The sequence below is a fragment of the Myotis daubentonii genome, chromosome 4 (assembly GCF_963259705.1).
Source record: "Myotis daubentonii chromosome 4, mMyoDau2.1, whole genome shotgun sequence".
Lineage (NCBI taxonomy): Eukaryota > Metazoa > Chordata > Mammalia > Chiroptera > Vespertilionidae > Myotis > Myotis daubentonii.
In genome coordinates, this window is record NC_081843.1 from 12143397 (window position 1) to 12164521 (window position 21125).

The window sequence follows — 21125 nt, forward strand, 5'->3', positions numbered from 1 at the left end:
GTGACTCTGAGCTCTAGAGCAAGAAAATAACAGCAGAGCAGCTGGCTTCTGCTCCTGCTTGTGGAGAAACGGGAGCCTGTGTGCGAGAGCACAGCCATGGCCGGCCTCCGGCCTCAGCCCGCGGGGTTCATCCACCTCAGGCCCTCCCCACTCCTGGAAGGGGAGGTAGCCTGGGGCTGAAATTGGAGCTGGGGCCTTGTAAGTGTGTGTGGGGAAACGTGACCGCTCCTCCATGGGTCTTAAGGGAGCAAGGTGGGTCCACCTGGCTTACGGACTTCCCTTGGGGAGGAGTCTGAGACGCTTCCTGTCAGAAAGGAGGCAGCAGCTCTGGTCGAGTTAGTGGCAGCTAAAACGCTCCCAGTCCGTTTATTGGCCACACGAGGTGGTCGTCAGGAGACTAGAAGGTAATCACAGGAACTAGTGTAATAAATGCCCGGAAGTACGAGGTTCAACAGCAGTGAACGAGGCACAGGAGGTCTGTGTCCAGGAAACGGGCAGGACGCCCCAGGGCCTGCTGACAGCCCGTGGCGTGAGGCGCGGTGGGCGGTGCCTGGCTCCAGCCTGCTGGAGGCCCGTGGCCCCAGCGCCCCCACCCGCTCAGTGGAGCTGGGCGTCCAGCTCATACTTCTCACAGAACTTGTCGGTGAAGGGGATGCAGGTGAGGAACTCGCACCACTCGCAGCGGACGGGGTAGAAGTAGAAGAGGACCACCAGGCCGGCCAGGAGGCCCAGGAAGACCACCTGGAAGACGATGATCTGGCAGCGCTTCCGGTACAGGTCAAACCTGCCGAAGCTGATGTAGGGCAGGAAGGCAAAGGAGAGGAAGAGGCCGCTGATGAAGCCCGAGATGTGGGCAAAGTTGTCGATCCAGGGCAGCAGCCCAAAGGTGAAGAGGAAGAGTACCACCGCCAGCAGCTTGAAGAAGGCACGCCAGGGCCGGGCCAGGATCTGCCAGCTCTGGAAGAGCTCCACGAAGAGGCAGGCCAGGATGCCAAACTGCGAGCCGGCCGGGCCCACCTGGGGGCAGTGGGGGTGCTGAGCAGGACCCCTGGACCCACAGCCACCCCACCTCTCATGGCCCAGAGCATGGCAGAACTGAGGAGCCGAATGGAGACGCTCCTAGGCTGGGTCCCCGGGGCGGCCTTACCTCTGCCCGGTATGGCAGGAAAATGGCACTGGCCAGGTTACCAGTGATGCCACTCAGCAGGTAGATGATGGCTATGCGGTGCCAGCCTGCTAGCTTCTCCAGGTCCCGCAGGACAGTCATCTGGAAGCAGACAGACACCAGGCAGTGCAGGATGCTGTGGGGGGAGGGGGACGCTCAGCCGGGAAGGCCTCCCCTCCACCATCCCCTGGCCAGCCACTCCTGGGGTCCCTGAGGCCACCCAGCCCTCCTCGGCCCGTCTGGTGTCACTTGCCCAGCGTGCAAGAAGAGGGACAGCCACAGGCGGTAGAACTGGTCGGGCACCTCGGGGTTGAGGAAGGGCAGGAGACCGCACACGTCATCCATGCAGTGCACCTGCGCAGAGTGGCCGGTCAGCGCGCTCCGTGGCTGAGGGCGAGGGGACGCACGCACCCCGGAGGCCTACCTGAGAGCAGAGCGTGGCCTCCTCGTGGAAGTAGCCCCTCATGAAGTCGCAGTACTCCCGGGAGGTGATCTCACACCTGCGAGGGCAAGCCCGGCTTGGGAACTGGCCGAGGGGCTGGGGCCCGGGGCACGGGCACCTGGCTGCACCACCCAGGCCTAGGCTGCAGCCCACGCACCCATCTCTGTCGGCCCTGGGTAAGCCCAGAGCCTTTCTCGCCCCCACCCCTGCGTATCTCGCCTTATTCCAGGACTTGGAGACGCGCAGAGCCCCAGAGCAGTGCTCGGGCCCGGGCACACCCACCTGCCCTTGGTGCCGATGCAGCAGGGCCGGCCCGTGATGGCACAGTCCATGTGGGGGTGGTTGGTGTGGTTCCCAGCGCTGCTTTTGGTGCAGATCTGGATCGCAAAGGGGACAAGTTATGTTGGGGCCGCCTCCAACCCTGTGCCCCAACACGGTGCTTGGGGGTTGGGGCCAAGATGGGCAGGCTCCCACAGGAGAAGGCAGGCCCTGACTGAGCCTCAGCTTTCCCGTCTGTCAAATTGAAATAATGGCATCTGACCTCCCGAGTCTCTCCCTGGTTCTGCTCTGACCTGCTCAGAGAAGCAGGTGGTGGAGGGGCAGGCCAGGCACAGGCCAGGGGCACTGCATCTGAAAACGGGTGCTCCCATGGTGGGGCCTCTTGGTATCCAAATGAGAGTGTGGATTTCTCCCCCACATAACAAGGGTGGCCCCCAAAGCCAACAATATCCCGGCTCACCGGCCACTTGGTGATGTCATCTGGCCACTCATGGGGGTCCTCGGAGGAGGGCTCGTCACACACCCTGCATGAGCCCAGTGTGCAGTCAGACCCGCTCTGTGCCCTCCCGCCCACCTCCACAAGGGGAGCGGCCACGCCCCGCCCCCCACTTCCCAGGGAGGCAAGAGCGGGGCCAGCAGGACTGACCTGGGGTCCTGGTGACAGACAGAACCAAACTGCCTCTTGTGGCCGGCGAGGTCGGGGGCGCTGGGATGGGAAGGCCACTTCACCCACACTGCCAGCGTGGACTGTGGGAAGAGGGTCAGTCCGGTCAGCGCCCACCCCTCCCGCGGCACGGCTTCCAGAAGGCAGGAGGCAAAGCAAAACCCCTGGGATCCCCCTGAGCCCACAACCCAAATCTACAAATGCACATTCCGGAAATGTGTGTGCAAGTGGGAGTGTCTACTGCCAGCTCAAGGGCATGATTCCTATTCGCATAAAACTAAAAACCAGTGTCCAAAGCCAGGGCCTGGCATACACTTCAGTACCTCCTCATAAAATGATGTAATAAAAACTTGAATGAATCTCTTTTTTTGTAATTGTTTAGTGGAAAAAATAAGGCAATACTGCTTATGGAAACTTAAGACATGCCCCAAAACAAGACACACAGAAAGCACACCCAAATCAGAGACCTCACAGTGGTTGTCTACAGCAGTGGTCGGCAAACTCATTAGTCAAGAGCCAAATATCAACAGTACAACGATTGAAATTTCTTTTGAGAGCCAAATTTTTTAAACTTAAACTATATAGGTAGGTACATTGTTATTAACTTAATTAGGGTACTCCTAAGGCTTAGGAAGAGCCACACTCAAGGGGCCAAAGAGCCGCATGTGGCTCGCGAGCCACAATTTGCCGACCACGGGTCTATAGGATGAGGAGGAATTGGGGATGAAAAGAGATGAATGTGACATGAGGGACCTGGCACAGAGGGTGGTGCCATGTGCCAAGACCTAGGATAAGGGATACCCGGCTCCATCTGAAGTCACAGCATAACCCCACCCCAGGGGCGCAGACAGGGGCTGGCGGCGGGCAGGGGCACGCACCGAGCACTCCTCCTCCGAGGTCTGCACGCAGCCGGACCGGTCATTGCGCACGCAGCAGGCCGAGTGCTTCTCCCGCTCCCGCGCGGCGCGGATGAAACTATCCACCTGCGGGTCCTGGCGCATGCAGGGCGAGAACTTGGCGCCCAGGTGAATGAGGGCCTCCTGCGGGAGCGGGATGCGCAGCTGAGGCCCAGCCCCGCCCGCCCGCGCGGGGTCCTCACCCGTCGCCCTGCCGGCCCCACCCTCACCGAGCTTGGCCCGATCCAGAAGTTCTCCTGCTGCACATACTTGACATTCTCATAGACCCCTCGGTTCCGCAGCACCTGGGAAGTTGGGGCGAGAGGTCAAAGGCCGCCCCCTCCGGCCCTTTCCTCCCAGAGCCCAGACTTCACTGGTCTCGGCCCAGGGAGCGCGCGGGGCTCACCGAGTCCACCGTCTCGTGCTGCGAGAAGCCCACGGGCGCGATGCCGTAGATGCAGACGGCCAGGATGGTGACGAGCGAGTGCACGAAGGTGAGCCAGTAGGTGAAGAAGGGCCTGCGGCAGAAGCATCGGCAGAGGCGGTGGCTCCAACCGGGCCCCCAGCCCACCCGGAGCCTGGCCGGCCCTCGGTCCCGCCCCGGCCCACCTGTGGTCATCCATGTCCTCGATCTGGCGCTTGACATAGCTGTCGATGCGCTTGCGGTAGGTGCGGTTGGTGAGGCGGCCCACCATGCCCAGCCCGTACGGCCGCTTCTCCCTGGCGAAGAACCTGCGCACCGGCATCGCGATCCGCTGGCCCCGCCGCTGCCCCGCCGTGCTCACCACCTCCTGGCGCAGCCGCACCTTGGGCTGCGGGGCCACGGGGCCGCCCTCCTTCTGCTTCCGCCAGCCGCGCTCCAGGGGCCTGCGGGGAGGGCACAGTCAGCTCCCACCCCCGGCCAGCTCCTGCTGCGGCTCCGTGTGCTCCCAGGTAGCGGTGAGACCCTGCGCACCCTCTCCCCAACCAGTGAAGAGCCATCCTGAGCCCCTCCGGGATGCGGGGACCAGACCTATGGGCGGTCTCCTGGCCTCCCCGCCGCCTTCCGACCAGCTTAGGGCTCTGGACGGCGCTCCTGTTCCACGGTGGGCAGCTGAGACTCGAATGGCGCCCCGCCCTGGGTTCCCGCCACATTAGCCAAGGAGACCCCTTCCCTCGGCTCCCCAGGCAGTCCTGCCCTGGGGTCCCAGCTGCTCCTGACCGCCGCACGCCCCCCCCCCCCCTGCTCCCGCACCGCCGCCACTCACAGCATCAGGTGGCTGCGCTCCAGCTCCGAGCGGTCCAGGGCCCCGCCCGTGAGGTCCGCCTGGTCCGGGGCCTTCTCCCAGTCCTTGAGCGCTGCCTCTGACGGGGACTCGAACACCTCGTCTGGGTATGTGGACAGCTCCTCGTGGAGGACACCTTCCTGAGCAAACACGAGTGGTCAGCGTGAGGCACAGACGGAGGACGGCGGAGGCCTCGGCTGACAGCCCGTCTCTTACCCGGGCGAAGAAGGAGGTGTCCAGCTCATCGGGGAAGTCCGCCGTGTCCTCCTCCAGGAAGCTGGCGGGGGTGAAGCTTCGGCGCTGCGCCCGGCGCAAGGTGCCGTCCCTCACCGAGCGACCCTGCCGGCGAGGGGGTGAGCGTGTGGCCTGCACCCCTGCACCGGGGTCAGCCCCCCCACAATTCCCAGCCCCTGCACCCACCTTCACCAGCGCTGCGGCCGCGCGGAAGCTCATCTTGGCCACAGACTCACGCTTGCGCCTCCGCGGAAGCCGGTTGAAGCCCGAGCGGGAGCTGGAGAAGGAGCAGAGGGAGGCGGCACCGGGAGTGACGGGCGTGTGCGGGGTGCTCAGGCCGTCGGCGGTGTCATCCGCCATGCGGAAGGCCCGGCCCCGGGCCAGGGGGTCTATGATCTGGTGGAGGGGAGGAGACGCAGGAGTCGGGGGGGCTAGGTCGTCACCCCAGAAGCTCCTTCCCCACCCTGTGGAGGACACAGTGGGCACCTGGACAGCTAGGGTACCACCCCCACCCTACTGCACCCAGAGGAGTCCCTCTCCCCACTTGCAGTGCCTTTACGCTGCTGTTCACCCTGGGATGCTCTCCCGTCCAGAGCTGGCCCCATGGTGCACCCCCATCCCCCTTCCCAGAACGTATCTTAGGTGTCTCTAGGGGACCACCTGACCACCCTCCCAGACCATGAGCTCCAAGGAACCTCCTCCGCTCAGGTTGGCTATGTCCCCAGCCCCAGCCCAGGGGAGCAGAGAGAGAGGCCTTTGGGGGGCCGCAGGGGCGGGCATACCTTTTGCATGCCCAGCTGACATGGCCCGACGTACAGCGGAGGGGGCGTCTCGGTGCTGGTGAGCGACACGTTGTCCTGGCTGGGCAGGTCCAGCTCCCGGATGACCTGGGGCTTCAGCTTCCCATAGCGCTGGCTGCAGTGGCGGATGCTCTTGCGCTGCCACTTCTGGGTGCTGTCACTGTCCTTGCTCACTCCGAACCAGTCAGCGGTGCCCCTGCCGTGGGAGGGGCTCAACAAGGGGGCGCCAGCCCTCTCCCCTCCCGGCCGGGGCCCCAGAGCCCTCCTCCTGGGTAGCATGCTCTACCCCAAGCCTCCAGTCACTCCAGGATCTGGGGTCCAGTGGGCTGGGTTCAGTTAAGAGGATGAGTGGGTTCAGCGCTGGCCACCCCCTAAACAATTAGCCAACTCCCAATTCCCACTAGAACCGCAGAGAATAGGCCTGTCCAGGTGAGTATTTTACCCAGGCTCACACCCCATCCCTCAGAGGGGGCTTTGTGGGGAGACACTGAATCCAGAGATGGTGCTCAGAGCTCAGCCCTTAGCTCAGCCAGAGAGAGCTTAGCCCTGGGCAGCAGCTTGACCTTTGACACCACAGAACTCAAGAAATGGGTAATGCAAGCCCAGGCAGGCTGCCCACAGCCCTTGGACATGCAAGCAAAACACTGCCAACACCTGCTGTCAGGAGCCCCAGGGAATGCAAACCGTGCTGGCAGCTCCCAAGCGGTCCCAAGCCATGCACACGCCAGCCAGCTGATGCTAACACACTCACACCTGCAGGTACCTGAGCAGGGACCGCGAGAGGGACCGGCGCTGTGGGAGGGCCCTGCGGGCAGCAGGGGAACCCAAGAGGGGCAGAGTGTGGACACGCCCAAAGCGCACCTGTCGGCTGCTCAGGGACCAGAGCATTGAGGTGGGGGAGACAGAGAAGGAGAGAGCAAGTGCTGGGGGAGCGGAGAAGGGTGGTAGGTGAGAGGAGTCGGTCCCCAGAGCAGGAGGAGGGAGGGTGACATGGGGAACAAGACCCAGGAGAAAGCTGAGACAGGAGAGGCCCTGCCCCATTCCCAGCCTCGGCACCTAAAGAGGACCCTGTGTGCCTGCCTCTGTACCCCCAGCCCGTCCTCACCCCTGGAGCAGCCAGGGCAAGGCGCAGTACCTGCGGATGGTCTGTGTGATCGATGTCTGGCGATGCAGCACCGGCCGGCGGGGCTCATGGTAAGGGGAAGGGACGTAAGCTGTCTCAGCCGGCATGCTCACACTCCGCAAGAAAGCCTGGCGTCTCAGGGGCTGGGTGACGGGGTCATGGTGAGGGGGCTGGGCAGGAGGGACCCACAGCCCAGGCTGGCCAGGGCCTGCCTGCGGGAAGCTGGGGTCCTCCGCCGCCGGGGGCACCACAGCTGGAATGTCCAGCTTCAGCCAGGGGGGCTTCTTGCGCTGCAGGCTGCTCGTGCTGTCCCTGCGGGCCTCGCTCATGGTTCGGGTGCAGCAAGGCGGGCCTGGGGGTGGCAGAGACGGGTGGGAGGTGAGAGGTGTCTGAAGGTTCCTTGGGCCCAGACCCAGGAGAAAGGAGAAGCAGTGATAACCCCAACAGGGGGGTCACGATCCGGCTGCTGACGTCCTGTGTGCTCAGCACTGCCGTACGCAGTCAGTCCCCGCCTCGGTCCTCCTGACAGACATTGCTGTGCACATACCAGGTCCTCAGACAACATAAACTCATGTGACAAATACTGGAGCACCTACTATGATCCACTCCTAAGTGCTTGGGACACATTAGTGGAGAAAAGAAGAAACCAAAAACAGACAAAATCCCAGTCTTCCTGGAGCTTACAGTCCACATAAACAATCCTATCTAATAAAAGAGAAACATCGTAATTGGCATATGACCGCTACCCTTCCCATTGGCTAGTCAGGGCGATATGCAAATTAACTGCCAGCCAAGATGGCGGCCGGCAGCCAGGCAGCTGGAAGCGAACATGAGGCTTGCTTGCTTCAGTGAAGGAGGACTCCAACATTCACCGCCTGCCTTGCCAGCCTCTGAGCTTGCAGTTTGAAACACTGTAACAAATAAAGAAGCTATACAAAACCCAGAAACCTGCTTTCAGCCAGCTGGGATCTCAGAGCTGGAGTTATACATTGTTTTGATTATAGAACCCAAACAAACCAGATACCTGCTTTCAGCAGCAGAGGCCTCAGAGCTGGAGCCAGAACTAAAGCTGGCCCAGAATAAAAAAGAAAAGAAAAAAAGGAGCGGTTGGGAGCTTCAGTCACCCGCCAGCCTGAAAACAGCCCTCAGCCGCTCACCCAGACTGGCCAGGCACCCCAGTGGGGACCCCCACCCTGAAGGGTGTGTGGCCAGCTGCAAACAGCCATCATCCCCTCATCCAGGCTGGCCAGCCACCCCAGTGGGGACCCCCACCCTGATCCAGGACACCCTTCAGGGCAAACCAGCCAGCCCCACCCATGCACCAGGCCTCTATCCTATATACTAAAAGGGTAATATGCCTCCCAGCACCAGGATCAGCCAAGCCGAGAGGCCTCCCGGCACCGGGATCAGCATGACAGGGGGCAGCACCCAAACCCCCTGATCGCCCTGCACCTCTGTGTGTGACAGGGGGCGGGGCCACAACCTTCCTATCCGCCCTACTCTGTTCGTGACAGGGGAAGGCGCCCCAACCTCCTGATCAGCCCTGCTCTGTGCCTGATATGGGGGAGCTCCCCAACCCCCTGATCGCCCTGCGGCTCTGTGTGTGACAGGGTGCGGCGCCCCAACCACCCCCCCCCCACGGGCCCTGCTCTGTGTGTGACAGGGTAGAGCCATAACCTCCCTGCCCTGAGTGTGAGAATGGCGGCACCCCAACCCCCTGATCGGCCCTGCTCTGTGTGTGACAGGGGGCAGTGCCACAACTCCCCTATCGGCCCTACTCTGTGAGTGACAGGGGGGAGCTCCCCAACCCCCTGATGGGCCCTGCTCTGTGCGTGACAGGGGTTGGCGCCACAACCTCCCCATCGACCCTGCCTTGAGTGTGACAGGGGGCGGTGCCCCAACCCCCCAATTGGCCCTACGCTGAGCATGACTGAGGGTGGCATCGCAACCTCCCAATCCGCCCTGCTCTGTGCATGACAGGGGGTGGCGCCCCAACTCCCCAATCGGCCCTGCCCTGAGCCCGACCAGGGGCTGCACCTAGGGATTGGGCCTGCCCTCTGCCACCCGGAAGCAGGCCTAAGCCAGCAGGGCGTTATCTCCCAAGGGGTTCCAGACTGCGAGAGGGCACAGGCTGGGCTGAAGGACCCCCCTTCCCCCCCCCCCCAGTGCACAAATTTTTGTGCACCGGGCCTCTAGTCTATATATATATAAGCCCAAGCGATGGGCCTACTGGTAGCTATGACACACACTGACCACCAGGGGGCAGACACTCAACCCAGGAGCTGTCGAGCTACAATGACTTGGCAACTATGGTTATTGGATTATGCAGCTGGAACCAGAGAGGAGGGAGCCGGATTCCGGGGTGCGTCACCCAAGAACCACCCTCTCGCAATCCAGGACCACTGGGGGATGTCGGAGAGCTGGTTTCGGCCTGGTCCCTGCAGGCCAGGCTGAGAGACCCCACCAGTGCACAAATCCGTGCACCAGGCCTCTAGTGAATCTATAAGTAGATATTTTGTTTACGGGTGCGAAGTATGACAGGGACAAAATCAGCACATTACAGTTGCTGAGCGCAGTGATGCCTCCTTGTGAGGTGACACCTGAACAAAGGCTTGAAGGAGGTTATCAAGTTAGCAAGGCTTGGAGGGGGGTAGGGGCAGAAGGAGGGGATTGCTCCTGGCACAGGGAACCGCCAGAGCAGAGATCTGAGTGAGCGTGAGGGCATTGCCAGGCTGAGCTCACCCATCCATACACAGGGCAAATCTGAGACCTCACCCTCTAACCACCATGCCATCGGCTCCAGAGAGAAAGGCTCACAGGTGGGGTCTGCGAAGGCTCCAGGTCACAGAGGAGTGGCCACGTGGCTTCCCAGAGTCTGAGAGCTGTTACCACTACTGGAACCTCCTGAAAACCACCTGGGCGCAGGCACTGCCATGACCACCAGGGGGTGCCATGCGCCCATAAATACCAGCAAAGAAAGCTCAGCCATGGGAGGGCTGCCTGTCCAGCATCAAACCTAAGTATGAGACCCACCCCCAAACCTTTCGCTTAGGCGCAGGGTAAGGCCCAGGACCCCAAGCAGAGAGGCCAGGGTTGGATGTGGGCCGCCTCTGCACGGCCATGTAACCGAGAGGCAAAGGTCATGGGACCGTGGCCCACCCGGCACCCTATTTCCCCCCTTTACAAAACGTCACTTTCAGCACAGATCTGAACCCTCCTCCCCAAAGGACCACACAGGATCTGAAAACAGGGTATCCAAGATTGAGAGGGCTCCCTGAGCACAATGGGGGACGTGGACACCAGGGGGGAGGCCGAGCACTACTCAGGGCAGAGACCCCAAAATTCCTCAAAGAGCTTCAGCCCCCGACAGGTCTGTAACCCACCCACCAACACCCCTAGAAACAGCTTCCACATGTGAGCCTCCCTTGCCACTGCTTGCAGTAAATATAGAGAAAGCCCCGCCCATACCTTAGAAATCAGGAAACTGAGGCCAAAAGAGGCTTGATTTGCCCAAAGGCACATATTCAGGGTAGCATCACTGGGGACAGGTCTGGCATGCCGCTCACATCCCCTACTGGACTTACACAGACAGAGAAGGGCCAGGACTGTGCTCAGAGCAACTCTGGCTCTAGAACGACCAAGAAAGCGCTCGCTTACACTGCACAGGGAGGCAGGATGCGAGCAGAGCTCCTCCTGCCCCACAGACCAGGGACAGGCCCAGGACAGTTCTCACAGCTGCCACTACACAGACCAAAAACAGCCTGGACACGGCTCACAGCTCCTGCTGGCCCTATATCGACTGGGGCCGGGCCAGGATGTGGCTGGCAGCTCCTATTGGCTTTATACCAAACAGGGCTGAGCCCAGAATACTATTCACAGTTCCTACTGCCTCTACACTGACCAGGGCCAGGACCAGGACTCAGCTCACAGATCCCATTACCCCTATAGTGACACTACTCACCACTCATACTCCGACTGGCCCTGCACCAGTTAGGGACAGTCCCCGGGCACCGCTCACAGCTCCCACTTACGCTACACCAGCCAGGAGCCGGCTTGGTGGGTGCCTTCTCCTGGCTCTTACCCCTCCCATACGGTCCAGCCTCTTCTCTGAGCTGACTATGCACCTAGGGCCGTGGTCGGCAAACTCATTAGTCAACAGAGCCAAATATCAACAGTACAACGATTGAAATTTCTTTTGAGAGCCAAATTTTTTAAACTTAAACTATATAGGTAGGTACACTGTTATTAACTTAATTAGGGTGCTCCTAAGGCTTAGAAAAAGCCACACTCAAGGGGTCATGAGCTGCATGTGGCTCGCGAGCCGCAGTTTGCCCACCACAGACCTAGGGGTCTTTCCATTCATGTAGCCCCTCAGAGCCAAGCCCCTGTCCTCTGCCCTCACCCATGTGATTCAGAGCAAGGGCTGAAGCATGTGTTTGCACATCACTGGGAATCCCTTCTGGGCACCCTGCCTACGCTGGTCCCCACAATGTGGGGTCAGACGGGTGGGTCCTTGCAGGGGGTCGGAGGCAGGTGTGTGGGGGGGGGGGGCGTTCCAACATGAAGGCGTCCTGAGAACGGGTCTCTGGGAACTGAACCAGGAGATCGGCACTCGCCCAACTCACACCACAAACCCAGCCCAGACCTGCTGTCCCCTGACATGGTCAGCACCCACCAGCCCGCCCTTCACAGGCCATGTAGATTCTAAGACCCCCCTGTTAGTAAGGAAGTGACTGGGAAGGGCAGCTCTGGCTCCCAGGCACTGGCGGTGGGAGTTCAGGCAACATCACACAGACGGTGATCAGATAGGCCTTATCTGATAGGGGCTTCCGGAACCTGCAGGGCGGCGACAGCATCCCCATGTGCCCTCAGAGCCAGGTCAGGCCACGCCTGCCACACAGGCATCCAGGTGATGTGACCCCGAGACTATACTGGACCCTGTGGGGCCTTGTGGGGAGGGACTAAGCAGGATGGGGGCCTGCTGAGCATTTCAGAGGGGGCAGCTGTGCTGGCCTCAGTCTGTCCCCGCCACCCCACCACCATGTGCCTCGGTGTTCTCTCCTGGAAAACGGGCCAATACCTCTGTGGAGCCATTGTGAGGTCCAGAGAGGAATGGTGCCAAGAGCGGCACCTGGGACCACTGCTGGGAATCCACAGGCTGGGTGCTGGGGAGCTGGCCTCTCCGTGCCTCCCCAGCAGGCCTGGCACTCCTGGGTGATCAGCTGGTTCTCCGCTCAGCAGAACAAGGAATCTTTGCCAGCTTGGTGAGTGGCTCACCCCACCGCACACATCCATGACTTTCCATGGCTCCCACTGCCCCATGGCCTCCTGTCACCTGGCTCCCTCCCATCCTAGGGCCCTGCCTTGCACATGCCTCCGAGCCTCCAACACGTTCCAGGCCCGCAGCTGGTCAGGCTGCCCCACCGGACCGCTCGGGAGTTCGTCACCCGTGTGTGTCCCCTCACCGCCGGCCACAGTGCCGGGAGCACGGGGCACTCTGGAGCACAGGCTAGCAGGGCCGATCCCCATGGTCAGGGTGACGGGGGCTTCATGAAGATGACCCTTCCATGGGGTCTGGGAGGAGGAGGGGACCGCATGCCCAGGTCGGGGCAGAACAGCACAAGCAAAGAGGTGGGAAGAGGGTGGGGAGCGAGCACAGGGTGCGGCACAGGCCCACAGTCCGTCCAGGAACACAAGAGCCACTCATGATGGAGGCACCAGCTCCCAGACCTCCCGGTGTCCCTCGCCTCCCTCAAGTCCCTCCTGTGTGGGGGGAGAGGCAGGAGGAGCTCTGTAGCCCACGCAGCTCCAGGACACCCAGCCTCCCCCACCCCTGGGTGCCCAGTTCCCATCTGGGCCTCAAGCGGGTGGGATTCACAGGGGGGCTCCACGCTAGGGCCCAAGGGTGTGGGGGAGGGGCAGGCCCAGGCGGACAAAGAGTCTGGACGGGGAGGGCACAGCGCCCGCCCGGAGGAGACAGTGGCTCAGTGTCCAGCCTCCCCCAGGCGTACAGTGGGCTCTTGTTCCCAGACGGCCCCTCATGGTGGAAATCCCAACAGCATCTCCGCTGCGCTGACCCCTCGGTGCAGGGAGAAACCACAGTCAGGGGCGGCCGGCCTGCCTGGGTCACACAGCATCTGAGTCACTCTGGCAACATCCACGGCCGCCCACCCGGCCCAGCCCAGCAGGAGACACTCAAAGGGGCATCTGGAAGTAAAGCAAGGATGGCTGACAAAGCAAGTGCCAACGGTGGGGACCCAACCCAGCAGGGGTGGGGGCACAAAACCACACTGCACCTGAGGGCGCTGCACCCTAGGCACTTTGAACAGCCCAGGACAAGGGTGGGGCAAGAGATGAGGCTGAGGGACGAGGGCCCACAGAGTCACAGGACCTCGGGGGCTGCTTTAAGCGGCAGCGAGAGGGGTGGGAGCTGCTGCAGCCATCAGGGCAGAGGGCAGGTGGGGCGCAGGGGCGGGTCCCACCGACCCAGGTTCCTGCTGTGGGGCTGACTAGGGATCCTTCGGGCTGGCACCATGCAGGGAGCAGGAGGGGCCAGGGAGCAGGAGCCAGTGCAGGGCGGCAGGGCCCACAGCGCTTGAGCACAGAGGACCTGCTCAGGAGCAGGAAGGCTGGCCATGCCTGCCGGCTCCGGCTCCGGCTCTGGCTCTGGGGGAGCAACCTGAGCAAGGGGTGAGCCCAGGGATCAGAGGGCCCAGAGCCTGGCCATGAGCAGGAGCCACTGGGGGAACCGGGGAGGGAACCCTTCAGAGATGCCGCTTGGGAAGGTTGTGGCCAAGAGGCAGGAGGAGACTGGGAGAGGTTCTGGCCTGCGCAGGCCTGGCCGGCAGCCACGGCGGCTGTGCAGCTGGCTCCTTAGGTGTGAGCAGCAGCCACCGCTGCACTCTGGCCTTCCCCGCACGCTCGCAGGACGAGGCTGGCAGAGGGTGCTGAAGGCCAAGTGGATGGCCCGGCCCGGGACCAGACCTGCCAAGCCTGGGCTCCCTGTCGTGCCCGGCCCCAGGGAACCGCCCACCACTGAGGTCAGCTGGAGCAATGGCCCCACCCCGGGACACTTGCCCCAACGTGTCCCCAGCTCACCTGAGCACAGTCCCAGGAGAAGCGGAGAGGCCAGCTCCTCCAACCGCCCCACGGGAGCCCTGATCTCTGACCCTGTCTTCTGTTTGACCCCGACCCAGCTCTCCCCGCGGAGCGGGACCACAGCTGTCGGGCGGCCTGGAGTCCAGTCCTTCTCCACCACGTGCTACTGTGCGGCAAAGTGGGGGTCACCTGTCTGAGCTTCCCCTATTGGGAAGGATATGGGCCGGGCCCAACCCTCCCAGTTACCCCTCTATCTTTCTTGGAAGAAATGAGGTTCAGGGGGGAGCGGGTAGGCCTGAGACCTGGCCAACAGCCTGCGTGGTGCCCTCATCCCGTCAGAAGGAGGACACGACAAACCCTGCCTGCCCATGTCACCCGCCCCGTCTGTCACCCCAGAGGGGCATGCGGAGGGCCAACAACGGAACAAGAGTCCTCCTGCTGTAGGGGCCCTGCAGGGGCAGGACCTGACCTGGGAGGTGGTAACAGGGAGGAAAGGGAGCACTAGCCCCGGGGGGAGGTCCTGTCCGAGGCCCAGCAGGCACCCATGGCCCAGGGGTTACCAACGCCAGGATCAAGCCTCTAACCCCGCTGGGTGGACGGAAGCAGATATAACCCGGGGCTGGGGAGCACCGAGGCTCAGCGGGGTCAAAGGTCCCACCCCTGCCGCCCGCCGTCAGCAAGGGGGTCGGGGCAGGGACACAGCTACAGCAGATTCCGGGCGCGACAATCTGGGGTCTAACTGGATCTCAGGAGTTGGGTGACATCAGCCCCTCAAACTGCAGGGAAGAGGTCCAGATCCCAGCAACACGTCTGGTCACCAGGCAGAGCCCCCAGCAGTGCCCCTGACTGAGCACACAGTACTCCCTGGTGCCCAGACACCGTCGGGGCTTAGCAACACCCTCCCAGCACACACGGCTGCTGGACAGTGCTGGAGAGGCCCCACGAGGGGAAACCGAGTCCCTGAAGTGTGTTATCAGAGCAGAAATGGCTTCAGTCAGCACTATCCTGACACACCTGCTTCAAACCAAAGATCCTTGACCAACCAACTGAATTATCACAGGCCTTGGGAGGGGTCCCCTGTGTCCATCTTACAGATGAGGAAACTGAGGCTCAGAGAGGCCAGTCACTGCCCAGGGCTCTGAAAGCCTCCAAGAGAGTTTAAAGCTGTGGGCCCTGCCAGCCCAGGAGCTGTGTGCCTGCCTCGCTGGCCCTGGCCACACCCCCAGGTAAGGGGCCGGCCTCAGTGTTCCTCAGGGTGTGCAGGGCTGTCAGGCCCCCCTGGGCCCTCGCTCCACCTTCTGCAACCCAGAGCATCTTAGTTCAGGGAGGAGGAAGCGCCCCAAAAACACACCCAACCCAGAAAGCAGGCAGGAGCCGAGGAATCCGATCCTCGGACAGAAAGTTGATCCTGTTACAGGCACCAGAGTGGGGAAACCGGAGCTGACATGGAGGAGCCCCTCACATCCGGGGAGAGCAGCAACGGGGTGGCAGGAGGGGGTACCCTGAGCAGCAGTCGGAGCTGAGAAGACCCTAAGAGGGCCCCAAAAGGCAGGGAGCCCTGGGTGATTCCCTCCGAACCAAGGGTGCCCCTGGAATGCATGCTCCCCAGGACGGAAGCTTGTCTGGCCAGCACACTAGGGCCGGGCAAAGAGTGAGGGTCCAGTGCTGCTGGCCCTGATCAGCCCGTCTGAGCAGTGGGCGGCCCATCAGCCCCTGGAGCTGCTTAAAGGCACTGGGAAGGGGCCTGGGGCCTGACACCTCCAATCTGGGGCCACTTGACTCGTGTAACCCCCTATCGGCCCCTGTCGGGTTCTCGGAGAAAAGGACCCGGATTGCCCAGAACAATTCCTGGTGGCGGGGGCTCAGCCTCAGGAACCTCTTGGGTCCCAGCCAGCTGCTGGGCTCCCCGGCTTCCTCTCCATCTCTGGGTGGGGGTAGGGGGCCGAGGCTAGTTCCACGGGGTGGAAGGAGCCCAGCCTATAGCTGAGCCAAACCAGAAAAGCCAGTTTCATCCTGAATCTTCTCTGCCAGGAAGTCCCAAGATGGGGGGGGAGGGGGGGAACGGGGGCCTTTCCTAGCACAGAGCTAGAGGGCCTCCTGACCCAGGCCCCGCCCACCCAGACACACACACATGCACACAGCCCCGAGCTGTGCACACATAAGGAACTCTGGTCAAGAGCATCTGGGCCTCAGGCAGGCATGGCTGGGGGCCCCCTGCCCATTCCCCACAGACATGTCCCCAGCAGGTCCGACAGCCAGCCCCCACCCCCTGCCCTTCGGAGCTGGGGTCCCTCCATCTCCCCAACACCCCAGCCAAGAGACGGCCTGCTTCAAGGCACCGTGCAGTGGCCTCCGGCTCAGCCCTGGCTACTCCTCTTGGCCGCGGAGCACCGCGTAGGGGTGTCTTTGGGAGCAGCTGCCATAGCCCTGCAGTTTCCGTGTTTACTGATGGGGGAGACGGGGCCAGTCCCCACCTTCCCTCGATCCACAGCTTCTGGATTCCCATCCCCAGGGAGCACAGCTGGGGCGGGGATGATCCCAAGAAGTTCCACCCTCTGCGCTGGAGTTTCAGCTTGGGAGACACCACCCACCGGTGGTGGCCGGGAAGGAGAACGTAAGGGGGGAGGGTACAGCTCAGAGGAGCCTGGAGACCAGCCGGACTCGGAGCCCTCCCGCTCCCGGGACCCTCAGCTGTTGGGCGGGGGCTGGAGCCGCGCTGTCCGGCCTGGTCAGCCCGCTGGGACGTGCTAATCCGGCCACGGGCTATTTTTGCGTGCGCCGGGCTTGGAATCCGGGGCTGGGCCGCCTCCGCGGGCGGCTCGGGGAACTCCGGGAAGGAAAGTTCGGGCGCCTCGGGTGGGCACTGGCCCGAACCCCGGACCCGGGCCCGATCTGCACCCCGAAAGCGACCGGGCTCCGGCCGCTTCGAGCGGCTCCGGCCGCAGCGTGCCGAGCACCGGCCCCGCGCGCAGCGGATGCGGCCCCGGAACCCGCCCGGCCCGGGCGCCCGGCGCCTCCCCGGCGCGCTCACTCACCGCCGCCGCCGGCACCCGGGGTCCTGGGGGTCCTGAGAGCCTCGGGGAGGGGCTGCCACCGCCGGCCGGGAGGGCTCCCGCGCCGAGTCCCCGCCCGCGCGCCCGCCCGCCCGTCCGGCCGGCCCGCCCGCCGGGAATGCCAGGGAGCGAGGGGCGTGCGCGCCGGGGGCGGGCCGGCCGAAGGGGGCGGCCTCACTGACTCAGGGCTCAGGAATGCGCACGGCCCGCCCGGCCCGAGCCGAGCCACCTCCTCCGGGAAGGCGACTGAGCTCTGCTCTCCCGGTGTCGGGCTGCGGGTGCACCTGTGGCCGGGGGTCGTGGGCGCCGCAGCTATGGAGACAGGACCTGGTGGCCCAGCTAGACGGAGCCTGATGGTCAACCACAGACCTCGGCTTCTCAGCCTCCCCCTCACTCCAGAGTGACCGCTGACCCTATCCTGCCTAGACCTGTGCTGGAGAAGGGGGGGGGGGGGCAGTGTCCCTGGATGTCCTATAAACCAACCAGGAACCGCCCCCAAGGCACACACTGACAATCCCTTACCTACACTCCCCCAGGCCCACGTTGAGCGCTCACACTGGCTCTGCACATGTTCACACTCACACACCCCCGCTCATGTATTCATGCACTTACACAGTCATGCTCGCCTATTCATTCATCCACACACACCTGTTTACACACTCGCATACACACACCTACTCCTACACACAATATACACTGTCATGCCCACTCTGACATTTACACGTGTGCACATGCCACATCAGACAATTCCATTCCTGTGTTTACACACCCATGCACACCCACACTCACTGCAGGCAGGGGCAGAGCAGCACCCCTTCCCCAGGCCGCGGGGCTCCCCACCCGGAAAACCTGCTCTCCCAACAGGCTCTCCCGGCCGGCCTGGCCTGCGCCGAAAACCCTCCGAGCAGAGGCAGCGGCACAGTGTCTGGCGTCCACTCGGTGCCCTTCCCTTTCAGAGCTCACAGCCGCCCTGGTGGGCTCATCCCTACACCCTCTGAGTGGGCTCCCAGGCTAAGTCTGCTGGTGGGAATTTCCCAGCATTCCTCTCTCCTGACATTGAAGGAGTCTGTGCCTCCTAGTCACCCAAAGGCCAGGGAATGGGGGAGGGGTGCCAATGGCCGGGTGTAAGCGGGAGCTGTGAGTGGTGGAGGGGTGCAGACTCCCCCGGATGGTTGGTACAATGGTCTCCCTCTTTTCCTCAGAGAAAACAAAACTGGGGCCACCAGAGGTCAGAATACCTTGGGCACATAAGGCCCCGCCCCTCAAGCCTCAGAGGCCCCACAAACGTGTCCTCAGGCCCCTTGCTGGTCTGGGACCAGGGGGCACGCTCCCTCTCTGTGCCCGACGTCTGCCTGCACACATCAAGCTGGTCCGTGGCTACACAGAAAATAAAGTTGACGATAGGAGGTAGCAGCCAACTTACAGGCTGGCCCACAGCCTGGGCAGGGGACAGAACCCTCCGATTGTACCCTCGCCCATACCATGGGACAGAGCGGTGGCTGCACCTTCCGGGTCCTCTGTAAACACGGGCATATCGGCATGATTCTCAGCTACAGGGCCACAGTGAGAGCGCCGGAGGGGCTGGAGGGGACGCCTTCGCAAGTGGAGGGAGGCGGCTACGGTGCACTGGGGACACAAAGCAAGAAGGAGGCTGCCCAGTGCGGATGCCCACGGCTCCTGCGGCCACACACGTCAGCCCTCCCTTGCCAGGCTCTCAGCCAGACAGGACGGTCTCTCCATGCCCAGCATTCTTGACCCCTGCCAGGGATAAACAGGCCCTGCCCACCAGACTGGGCTGGCAGAGTATGCGGCGGTGCCCTCCTGGAGTCCAGGGCCTGGGCTCAGCTCCAAAGCATGTCATGGCTGGGCACCCAGTCCTGGCAGGTCCCTTCCCGCAGTGGATGCTGAGGGTGCCACCCAGGCCCGCTTCATGACCCAGACATTCGCCGCAGCTGCCGGGAGCGCCAGCTCTCGCTGGCTCACAGCGGAGAACCCCCTGAGGAGCACCCTCTACGCTCCCTCCCCAGAGAAGGTGACAGGTAAATGGCCTCCCACATTAGGGTGACCTCCGACGGGCCCCTCCCTCCCCAAGCCCCAGTGGATCCACAGCAGCCTCTGTTGCAAACCCTTGCTCCTCACAGGTGTTGCTCCCAAGGCAGGCCCCGGAATATTCTGGAAGGCAAACTCAGAAGTCCCAGGGTCTCTGCCCACCCCGGCCTCCTGAGCAGGGACCCTGGCATCCGGATAGTGTGAGCAGAGAAGGATCAACACATGTGTGCTCAGGCCTGGACCTAGTCCACACGGACACACGTATGCACACGCATCTGCTCTGCCTCACTCTGCCCCACTGCCTTGTGCCCCGGTGGAGGAGCCCCTGAGTGGAAACCCGGCTCCCCAGGCTTCCAGTCCCTCTCCACCCAGCCCTGGAGAGATGGAAATCCGCTGCAACTGCCTAGCCCAGGGGTGGGCAAACTTTTTGACTCGAGGGCCACAATGGGATCTTAAACTGGACCGGAGGGCCGGAACAAAAGCATGGCTGGAGTGTTTGTGTGAACTAATATAAATTCAAAGTAAACATCATTACATAAAAGGGTACGGTCTTTTTTTTTGTAGTTTTATTCATTTCAAACAGGCCGTAGTTTGCCCACGGCTGGCCTAGCATGTGGGTGGGTGACTAGGATGTTGTGTCTGCGCCCCCCCCACCCCCGCCCCCATGGGCGTGTACTTGACTCTGGGACCTGAGGGGTTGGGAGCCCTGACCAGGAGGAGGAGTCCCTGCCAGCCACTCTGGAATCCTCAGCTCAGCAGGCCAGTCCCTGGGCTGGGAGGTGGGGGGCTGCGGGGGCCTGGAGGATCGTGGGACCAACCCCTGGCTATTTGGGGAGGTGGCCGAAATGGGCCAGGCCAGCCAGGGGCCTGAAGTCAGTAGCTATTTCTGAGGCAGCTGCCCCTCCCTGTGTCTCAGGGGATGGCTAGGGGTCCAGTGAGTACCTGGGCCCAGGGCCCAGCTGCACTGGCAGCACAGCCCAGGAAGGGAGGCTGCAGCCCACACACACCTCCTGCAGCTGCCCTCCCTGCCCAATGGACTCTGACACCCCCACCCTCCGAGGGGATAGCGGCCGTGCATCCCTACCTTAGAGAGGACACAGCCGGTGCTGGGGCGGGCGCTCTGGCCTCTGTGCTGATAGAGCGGCTTATCCTTTCTCTCAAGGCTCTGGTGGCTGGTGGGCCCTCCGCAGGCCATGAGCTGGCCCAGCCGGGCACAGAGCTCACCCCAGCACTGGTCCCTTTGAGAATATTGAGGATGTCTTCACCTCCAACTTCCACTGACATCCTCCCACATGCCTCTCCCAGCCCGGCGCAGGGCACACTGGGGACAGAGCAGGCCCCAGGTCCCTCCTCTGCCTAGCTCCACCTTCTCTCCCTCCCAGCCCGCCTGTCCTGCAGGCCACAGCGGGAATGCTTAACCCACCACTTCCAGCCTGCGGTGGGGCCTCAGACCACAAACCAGGAAGCGGGGGGCGGGAGGAGGAGCCCCCCTTGCAGAGGTTGCGCAAGCCCCTGCCAAAACATCTGGAGAAGTGGGTTGCTGGCACTGGCCCTGCCTCTTCCTCCTCCTGGGAGCCAGGGCTGCTCTCTAAGCCTCTCTTTCCTCATCCTCGAGTAGGGATCAGACACCCCCTGGGAGTGTGCGGACTCCCGGGGTTTCTGCAATGACCGTGCACCACTTATGAAATAAGAATAAAAATGAATGCCCTCGCCAGGGGGATGAAGCCCAACTGAGGTCTTAGATTCCCTCCCAAAGTGAGGAAGAAGGTGGGGGGGGGGGGTTGCAAGGGGGATGGAAGGGAGGAAGGGAGGGAGGAAGGGGTCTGGGCACGCACGGCTGGAAGGGGCGTCATTGTTTAGTCAGAATGGCTGCGGGGATGGAGGAGGAAGAACGGGTGGGCGTCACATCCAGGCGGCCTGGCAAGCGCGGCCTAGGAGGCGTTGCCCACCCCCGGAAGCAGCTCTAGTGCCACAAGCCGCTGGGTGGTTTCCAGCGGGCTGGAAGCTGCTGCCCCTCCCTCCCCAGGAAGTCCTGCTTGGGGCCCTGGGACGAGAGA

The 21125-nt window shown here is 62.8% G+C and overlaps 2 protein-coding genes across 5 annotated transcripts; both read right to left on the reverse strand.

Moving 5' to 3' along the window:
* Window positions 1-331: 331 nt before the first annotated feature.
* RHBDF1 (rhomboid 5 homolog 1) lies at window positions 332-20372 on the reverse strand. 4 transcript variants are annotated; one of them, XM_059692479.1, is made up of 18 exons: window positions 20153-20372; window positions 6881-7220; window positions 6509-6613; window positions 5728-5941; window positions 5132-5341; window positions 4928-5050; window positions 4694-4851; window positions 4056-4313; window positions 3853-3964; window positions 3677-3751; window positions 3429-3590; window positions 2533-2633; window positions 2347-2410; window positions 1890-1984; window positions 1590-1665; window positions 1419-1519; window positions 1148-1301; window positions 332-1017 (listed from the first exon to the last, which is right to left on the reverse strand). In XM_059692479.1, exons 2-18 carry the CDS (start codon window positions 7195-7197, stop codon window positions 598-600), a joined length of 2745 nt encoding a protein of 914 aa, XP_059548462.1. In that variant the 5' UTR covers window positions 7198-7220; window positions 20153-20372; the 3' UTR covers window positions 332-597. The 4 variants fall into 4 exon arrangements, with proteins under 4 accessions (XP_059548462.1, XP_059548461.1, XP_059548463.1 ...); XM_059692478.1 differs by lacking the exon at window positions 20153-20372 and adding an exon at window positions 17002-17159; XM_059692480.1 differs by lacking the exons at window positions 6509-6613; window positions 20153-20372 and adding an exon at window positions 17002-17159.
* On the reverse strand, window positions 9149-18552 carry LOC132232558 (uncharacterized). The gene is made up of 3 exons (XM_059691935.1): window positions 18501-18552; window positions 11212-16996; window positions 9149-10992 (listed from the first exon to the last, which is right to left on the reverse strand). The coding sequence occupies exons 1-2, from the start codon at window positions 18550-18552 to the stop codon at window positions 16041-16043; spliced, it is 1008 nt and encodes a 335-aa protein (XP_059547918.1). The 3' UTR covers window positions 9149-10992; window positions 11212-16040.
* Window positions 20373-21125: the final 753 nt, after the last annotated feature.

What these genes read in the sequence shown, in the direction of transcription:
- RHBDF1 (XM_059692479.1), bottom strand. Translation starts at nt 7,197, where the DNA reads ATGAGCGAGGCCCGCAGGGACAGCACGAGCAGCCTGCAGCGCAAGAAG. An exon ending in CTCTCGCGGTCCCTGCTCAG is followed by an intron (nt 5,942 to 6,508) that starts GTACCTGCAGGT and finishes CTCCCACGGCAG; the next exon opens with GGGCACCGCTGACTGGTTCG. An exon ending in TCCCTCTTCTTGCACGCTGG is followed by an intron (nt 1,302 to 1,418) that starts GCAAGTGACACC and finishes CTCCCCCCACAG; the next exon opens with CATCCTGCACTGCCTGGTGT.
- LOC132232558 (XM_059691935.1), bottom strand. Translation starts at nt 18,552, where the DNA reads ATGCCCGTGTTTACAGAGGACCCGGAAGGTGCAGCCACCGCTCTGTCC. An exon ending in AGCCACCGCTCTGTCCCATG is followed by an intron (nt 16,997 to 18,500) that starts GTATGGGCGAGG and finishes GGCGGCGGTGAG; the next exon opens with TGAGCGCGCCGGGGAGGCGC.